Below are 8,883 nucleotides of genomic sequence, written 5' to 3' on the forward strand. Positions count from 1 at the left end.
CATGTGTGTGTGCACATCTGCATATACTTGCATGCATGTATTTTTTGTGTGTGTGTGTGAGAAACTGTTGGGGCTTTTCCTGTGTAAACCACGTGGCTCAGACAGGGTTAATAAAAAGATCACGCTCACTTCTGGGTTTTCTTTCTTCCTTGGACTCCAAACGCTGGTAAGACCCTGATGACAACTTGAAAATCTGATGATCAACGTTTTTTAAACACACTAACATACTAAGACATTACTACTTCATTTCAGCCTAATTTTGAGCAAAATGTCAAGTCTTTTGAATGTTTTTCTTTCTTTTTATCAAGAATGATAACGTGAATTTTGATCGTGTGTTCGGTTCAGTTTGTGAAGCCTTGCCTTTGATTAACCTTCAGTTTTCAGTATTTGCGGTGGATCGACCAGAAGCTACTTGATGTACAGTGTTGTCACCCATAAAGTAGAAAGCACTACTAAACTTTACTACACAGTGTAGTGTTTCCTACTTTATGGATGAGTATACTGTTTGCTGCAGAGGAAAGTAAAAGAAGAAACCAGACCGACTATATGAACATTTGAAAACCTGCTGAACTTCTTTGTTATTTTAACCAATAAATTTTGTATTTCTTTTTATTACAACAAATGTATTTACCAGACAAGAAAAGAACTGAATGTCAATTTTTGGTCCATTGTTAAAAAGAAAAATCAGGTAAGGAAAGTAAGAATTAGGACAGTTTATTTTCAGTTTAACTACAGCTCTTACATTTGTTACATGATTAAAACTTTTTTTCAGTTATAACAAGAGTCTCTTTATTTTTACAAAAAATTGCTGCAAAATTCAAAATGTTTTTTTTTCTTTTTAAATAACTTATATGAAATAAGCCAGTGATAGAAAATATATACACAGGGCATAAGGCAAAAAATGGAAATGCTATATCAAAACACTGGGGAGAAAGAAATCTGTAAATTGTGTATTATTAAGGCTAAAATAATTTATCCATTCCCATCAGGTAATTTATTTAGCAAGTCAGTTCTTGTGTTTTTGTGAAAGCGCCTAAAGCAAAAATTGCCAGACAAAACATTTAGTATCTTACCTGTAATTTTCAAAATATGCATTATTGTAAATATTCTGTTTTTTTGTTGTTCATGTTTTTTTTTTGGTTTTTTTTTTTTTTTGCATCAAAGGGTTTGTAAGTATCTGTTATTTCAATAAAGAAACATTTAAACAAAGGTCTGAACTCTTTTTAGTTTTGAGCATTCTTATTGATACTAACAGAGGGGTTCATTAGCTGCTTACTTTCAGTCTAAAACGGATGCAGTTAGTAGAATATAAAAATAAAATAAACTATTTTTTGATATATGAAGTGTCCTTTTAGCCATATTTTACATAGAAACTTCTGGTTTCTCACTGCGTCTGTGACTTGGCATTTGTAGCAAACAGCTTAGCGTGCATTTTCTTCTAATCCCAGGGAAACAGCTGCAGAAAGTTTGATGGAACCAAACCTCGTTGTCCGTGAAGATCTCCCTGAAGTTGAAATTAAAGTTTAGCTTCTGTACAGACATCAGTATGAAAACTAAACACCAGTCACTGTATTGTAAGTGCAAGGATGATGCTTACATAGTAAAACCCATCTTGATCCATGTCACCTAAAACATATATGATATCTCCCGAACGAAAGCCGAGTTCAGCCTGTAAGACAGAGCAAGTCAAAACCAGTTTGTGTAAAACAGTAGATTAACAGTAGACTTAAACAGTAGATTAATCTTCATATTTTAAATATATAATATATGGTAATGTTACTTCACAGTGCTTACTTCACTGTCCATGTTGGGTGAGTTTTCCCATGGATCATAGTCAAATAAGGCTACCATTCGTCTAACAGCCCCACTGTCAGGGATACTGGTGACATCGCTCAGGTCTGGTGTTAGAGACATGCCTGCAGTACGAAAAGCAAACGTCCCAATGAAGCTTTCATGCTAACATAGGAGATAAACAAACACTCCACGCAGTGACAGTGGTAGTGTCATATTTTTACAATCAGTAAATTTTGCATTCACATTTCTAAGCGACGTGCGTGATAATTTTATTCACTGTTATTTGTCCTAATATCTGTTGTAAACTTCCTGTAGGGAGGAGCTCATTGCAAACATCCTCTCACAGATCATCTCTGAACGGCCTCGTTCCAAATTATGCCACAATAATTGTTTTTCAATTATACTTCAGTTACCCCAGCAACACTGTTTTGCCAGCGTGTTACAGTAAACAGGCTAATACCTGTGTGGTCCACGGGGAGGAATCCCTGCTGCATGAGTAGATGCTTCAGATACTCATCATCCACTGGGATCTCAGCCACCATATTACTCGGCACATAGCCAGAAAGCCCGCCAGACTCACCATGATAAAACCCATCTGCGTCTTTGTCTCCAGTAACCTAAAAAAAACCAGCACCAGCAGTTACTTTTATAACTTTAGGCTTGGTTTCTGAATAAAAGAGTGTATTTATTGCATACATGTATTTGTCTGTATTTATGTGATGCAGCAGCAGACAGATTCAGAGAAAAAAGGCGGTAAATCACATCAATCAGATGAAAAAGGTGACAGGAAATGAAGAAAAAAAAACTATTGTCTTCTTACACATTTAACTGTCGTGACTCCAGCACAAACAGGAAACACTATAGGTTCTTTCAAAGAACATTTTGAACTGATGAAGAGATGAAACGCAACTCAAACACAGAGAAGCGCTTCGGTTTAGTATTGTACAGAGTGCATGAAATTACACTTAATCTTACCTTGATGATCTGGCCTGGCACAAAGGGCAGCTCTTCTGCAGCTGTCTCGTGGTTTGGAGACATGGCAGCCGGGTTGTACGGGTAAAGTGCAACAAAGAGCCGGACGGTGGGTATGGACACCTGGCTCGCAGTTTCCAGCTCCCAGTCCCTGAGATCCTCCGGAGTAGCGATCCTTACTTCATCTGGGTATATCAAAACATCCAACTCGAGCCTTGTCTCCATTTACAGCAAAGTGAGTGCTCGACTGTCCACCTGGCAGACAGATGGCCACTGTAGACAGCAGACCTCTCCTTAGCCTCAACCTAATGTGAGGTAACTAAGCTAAGCACAAGGAACAGTAATCCTCTTTGAAGCAAGTAGATAGATTCATTAGTTCAGCACTGCCAAACTGCACTGTGTGCAAAGCAACAGGAGCACAAGATGAAATAACTTTAGTTTTAATGCAGATATTTGAAAAGCAAAAATGCTTCCAAATATACTTGAAAGGAGAAGTTCAAAAGTAGAGAAAACAGACCTTTTTAAAAAAATATTTCTTAATGACACATAGATACGTTTAACTGTAGCTCTGTTCGTAATATTTATTTTCTTTTATATACTTTCTTTTGCATTGGTCCTCGTCTCATAGGCCTCGCCAGAGATACTGGTGGGTTTTATCTGGTTGCTCTGGTTTTCTTCTGAAGCGTTGCAATTTATTTTCTTTTAAGTAAAACAATGGTTCTGGTTGGAGAACAAAGCCCTTTATCAGTGTGAGTGTGAATAGTTCAGTGTGGCTGGTTGTGTACAGTGTAGAGTGTATAGTTTATATGTGGCTCTGCTTCCTTAAACTATCAAGCCTTGCTCAATTAAGGAAGTAGCCTTGTTTTCTTGTTTCGTCTTATTGCTCCTCCTCCTCCTGACATGACCCAGTTTTCATCGCTGAAAGTCGACACTTCCTTTCTTCACCTGTGGCCAAGTCAGCAGGTGATAATCTCCTCCAGCAGAGATTATCAATCATCTGTGTGTTTGTTGAAAAAATGGTAAGGCAGAAACTGAAAACACATCTGAGCCATTGCTGCTGTTTACTCTTCCAACCATTAACTGGCGCTATGTTGTTTGAATAACTGAAAGTTGTATCTGAGGAAGTTGAGGCTGAGTAGCTTCAGGTGTTGTTGATTTTATTCACTTCATTAATTTTGTTCAGTTTTTGTTTTTTTGTTTGTGTATGTGTTGGACTTTGAGAAATGCTTTTCTGTAAAGACTGAAGAATATTATCTTTCTTTATGTATTAACTGCCACTATTCATTACTTTAGCTTACTCAGCCCTCATTTTCCCATTATTCCCCATCTGATTTATTTTGTCTCACCTTTATTTGACAGGACAGTGTAGAAAGTAAACAGGAATGAAGCGAGAGAGAGGGTGAAATGCAAAAAATGGACTCAAACCTCAACCAGATGAGCTAAACTGGTGCCCAATTATGTTTCAGTTTTACTGCTGAGAGACAAAATCTGTGTTTTAATGTTGATGATTAAAAGAAGAACCAGCGAACATGTGCACTCACTGCTTTTTGTCCTCTTCAGTTGTTAGTTAGGCTTTTCAAAAGTCAGTTTTCATTCAGACAGTCATTTGTTCTCATATGCCCTCTTTATTATTTTTGCTCTTTTGGATCATTTTGTTCTTACATTATGAGCCAAGCAGGCTTTCCAATTAACATCTTTGATTATTTTGAGTTAAATAATTCAGGTTCTGTTACTTGCTTCCAAACGATTATATGATTAGTTTGTCTGTTTATCTGTTTGCTAGCAGCTAAAGAAAAGCCACAGACAGTTTTAGATGAAATCTTTACCAGAGATAAAGCTAGCCCTAACATAGATTCTTTCCCAATAAGAAATAGAGCATAACTTGACAAATACACATTAAACTGAAATAAGAAATGTTGGTAGACATCTCCTTCTTGTTATCACGAAATTATCAAAAACAAATCTGGACCCAGGGACCAGGTTGACTGTTGGTGATATGTGACAGAATCTTGTTTTCTTAACTAACAAAAGAACCATTTTTAATAATTATTAATCAGAAAAATCTACATGGAGGTGTAAAGCAGGTTCAGGGAGTTGGTGCAGTCTATTCAGTATAAATCAGCATATCAACCACACCCCACTACTCTGCAGAGGGCTATGTATGATTAGTAGGTTTTATTTTTGATTTGGTTTGGATTATTTTTGCATTTTTACTGGAATACTACAATTTTTCTCGCATTTATGAAATCATGTAACTACAATAATGAAATTTGTTTGCTTTTTTCTCATTACACATCCTAATAGATGGAAAAGAAGGATGTATAGGCCAAGTTTATGTAGCTCTAAAGATATAAATAAATAGATTAATAAGAAAGAAAGAAAGAAAGAAAGAAATAAGGAACGATTTTCTTCGTTCCTTATTTCTATGGATGCCTAAGATTAGGTCATTTTTGTATTAAATTTTGAATTAAACTCATTGTTTGTATAACAAAAATAGAAAAGAAAAAACACCAACTTGCTAACATCATTTAGTTCGTTTAGCCAAACTGACCACTCACCCCTGGAGGGAGCCACATGTGCCCACATGTGGCTCCAAAGTCACAGGCTTGAGACCTCTTAAAGGATTTAATAAAGCAGGCTCCAAAAATTACTCTTGGTTTCAGTGAGCAACAAATTGAAAACATTTCTCATTCTCACTTGTTCTCTTGTCATTTTTTATGTTTGCCCAGAAGAGGGAGCTGTTGCATGTTTCTAAGTATAATAAAGAGTCTGCTGTAAAATTAGTCAGTTTAACAAATTCATGTGACATCAAAGTTTTAGATACATATTGACTTATAGGTACATACACAGACACCTATACTAAGAACTGCTGTCCTTATAAATGCATATCACTCTAAATTGCATATAAATGTACTTAAAGCATCCGAATAACTATTGAGAGTCAGATCCCCCCCCTCTGGTATTCATGTATATCCTTTAATAACTGTTGTAATTAAATAATTAAAAAGCTTTCACTGCGATTGTATATGTTTTAAGTCTTTCAAAAAGGTTTCACCTCATACTCGCTTACATACAGTTTGGGCCATTATTTCTTACACTGCTTTATAATTATTCTAATAATTTTTGTATATAAAACTTATACTTAATATCAACAGAACTATTTAGTGCCCTTCTTTTATTCAAGTGTGGAGAGCTTGCTGTAATTAAAATCATAACTTTGGCAAGCCACTCTTTATTTTGTTAATACTTTTACCAGTGTAGCAAAATACAACAATTTAGTGCATTTTATATGAAAACTGAGTGCGTGTTCACAATACTCTCTTAGCTGTGTGCTCCAGTCATTTCAGGTGTGACCCAGTCTCCTTGATTGGAATCTGATATTGATGTTAGCTGCAAAACAAGTAAAGGTTAGTAGGCCAGCTGCTAGGTTAGGTCATTAGCAAATGGTAGGGTCAGCACATAAGCCAGGAGAACTTTAGGGTCAACATTGATTCATTGAGAGAAAAGTTTGATTTTGTCTAATGTGAACATGGTTTTCCTGTTTATGTAAAAGAGCAGAATCAACTTTCTGCGATATTGTGTCAGAAGTTTTGGATTGCACTCTCAAACGAAATAAAATGGAATTCCTTATCCTGTTATAATAAGTCAGTACCTTATAACCATAAAATAGAAACCATCAAAGCAGGTGGCATAGTTAACGGGGGTTAGTAATATCATCTCAGAGCAAGAAGGTTCTTGGTTTGAACTTGCCCCTTGGCTCGGGCCTCCCGGTATTTTCCCTGTGCCACAGACCAAAGATATATGGTTAAGCTATAGTGACTGACTATAAATTTGCCGAAGGGTTGGATGTGAAAGTAAATTATGTCTGTTTTTCTATGTTTGCCCTGTGTGGAATGGTTCCTTGCCTCTTGGCCTGAGAGCTGGCTCCAATCCTAATTTGGTTAAGTTGTTAAGAAAATGTATGGATGAAGGTTATAAAACCTTAAACTTGAGCTTTCTCATTAAGCCCTTGCTTTTGCAGCTTTTGATTCAACCTTTGGACAAAAAAAGCCTGTCTCCTGTTAGATTCTGCAAATCTGTTTGTATTAATATCATTTTTCTCTATCTATCTAGCACCACTGGCTAACCCAGAGCTAATCTCCCTCTTTACAAGTGTAGATTAATTCAAGATGAAAAGTTGCAACAGCATTTTGAGAGAAGGATGTCCAACAGAAAAGAGCGTGTAAAAATTTTAAAACACTTTTACAAATAAAACTACCAAAAACTAGTAGGTTAAGAGAATGCTGTTGAACTGCTATGCTTGTAGTGCAGAGATGGTGCATTTTTTCTATATTGTCGAAAAAAAAATACTATCAGGTAAATATTACTACCTGATAGTATTTGTTCCCGTCTTTGTTCTGTATGGTGTCATTCGTGTTTTAAATTGGAAAAAAACTGCATAGACCAAAAGAGAAGAGAGACATATAAAGGCAAACCACTAGTTGTACTGACGTGGTTTTAAAATCATCTACATTAATAAATGCCAACTACAACAACAAAAAAAATGTTTTAAGGGTGTAATTGTTACCATAATGGTCAGACCAGTCCAACATAAGGGCATTGTAAAGGGCACAGCATTTCTTGTTTTTCATCAGAAGGGCTGTTCACCTTGTGTTCGTTCACTGCAAGAGCACTCATCAGGGCATCATGTTCTCTCACACGTGACAGCACCCTAATAATCACTAATCGTGTTTTTACTCACTTGAAATAGCACCCAGTTCTGCACTTAGGCATGTTAGAGGCACAATGGATCACATCTTTTCCACTTCTTCTTCATACCTCCCCCATAATTACAACAGCAGCTCATATGACACTGCATTGCATCTCCTTTATTTAAAGGCACTTTATCATGCTGCCTTGTAGGTGAGTGTAGTTACTGTCCATATTCTACCAATGTGAGTGCGGTCAAGAGGGCATTTAATCCTGTATTAAACATAAATAAGATGAATACTGGAGAGCTTGATATGCTTTTTCCCTTGATTGGAACTTTACAAAGCTTTTTTTATGCTTGAGTCTCACTCTTACTACACTTTATTGAGGTATTTCCTCTCCTTGGGGGAAGAATTGGCCAGTGAGCAATGTTATCAGTCATTACCATGCTGTGTCATGGTGACCACCTTCCCTGCCAGACCACAAATGTAATTACACCTACCTATAGTGATAGCTTTACTGATTTATCTTGCCTACAGTTGCCTATTGTGCATCTACAAGCTGCTTTGCAACCCACCTGCACCTCATCTCCTTGTTTTCATGTTGTGCCTGACTGAATAAAACCAATCTGTTATCAGTGATGCCTGCTTTGTTCTGTATGGTGTCACTCATGTTAAAATACCCTTTTCTTTGAAAGACCTCTTTACTATGTTTGGAGCTTTGAAATGTGATTATTTGATATATAGTGTAGCTTTCTTGGACGTTACTGGTTAAAGAATAGCGCTTTCTAACCAAGCTGGCTAACTTTGGCTGATAACTCGAAATCTTGTCCAAATATGGTAGCTTCTGACTCTGACCATCTTAAACAGCTGGCAAATAAAGGAGGCCAAAATGCTAACGTTAAGGTTTCAAAATGGAAAGTTCAAAATAATAGGGTCATGTGATTATAGTGGATGAATTCATCTTTATCTGTGTTTGGATCAAGCATTTAGTGCAGAGATGGCGAAGTGTGGATGCAGTGTATACATCACAAACCTTTGAAGTTACAAAACTGACTTAAAAAATAGTGTCTACATAATAATGTTAAAGTCATGTTTGCTGAAATTAAGGCTAACAAGCAAGGCTGTGAACCTGTGTACTCATTGGTTAATGGCTTGTCAATAATTGTAACCTGGATGTCCCACCTTTCTGACACTAGGAATGACCAGAATTTTCAAAATGGACTTAATTTTTTATAAGTATGACCCAAAACTAGTGACTGTGCCATTAAACTCACTGGAAAAGTGTTTTCTTTGCTTAGGGCAAAGGGCTGGGTTGGTTTTTTTTTGTTTGTTTTTTTTGTAGGCTTCTGTTTTGCAGCCAAAGCTATCGCACCCTGGAGGCCTCTAAAAAGAATGCAGTTTAAGGCACTGCAATGACTTCACTTTT

General features: G+C 36.6%; 1 protein-coding gene across 1 annotated transcript; it reads right to left on the reverse strand.

Annotated features, from left to right (window-relative positions):
* Positions 1–698: 698 nt before the first annotated feature.
* LOC147314882 (RIMS-binding protein 2) lies at positions 699–3,288 on the reverse strand. Its single transcript, XM_086261988.1, has 5 exons — positions 2,770–3,288; positions 2,255–2,411; positions 1,795–1,916; positions 1,598–1,669; positions 699–1,504 (listed from the first exon to the last, which is right to left on the reverse strand). The coding sequence occupies exons 1-5, from the start codon at positions 2,989–2,991 to the stop codon at positions 1,439–1,441; spliced, it is 639 nt and encodes a 212-aa protein (XP_086118114.1). The 5' UTR covers positions 2,992–3,288; the 3' UTR covers positions 699–1,438.
* Between the last annotated feature and the right edge of the window lie 5,595 nt (positions 3,289–8,883).

This window comes from Aulonocara sp. 'chitande type north' Nkhata Bay, linkage group LG14, assembly GCF_057382095.1.
Source record: "Aulonocara sp. 'chitande type north' Nkhata Bay isolate Kocher_YH1m ecotype deep benthic linkage group LG14, A_spYH_male_GT1.1, whole genome shotgun sequence".
In the NCBI taxonomy this organism is placed as follows: domain Eukaryota; kingdom Metazoa; phylum Chordata; class Actinopteri; order Cichliformes; family Cichlidae; genus Aulonocara; species Aulonocara sp. 'chitande type north' Nkhata Bay.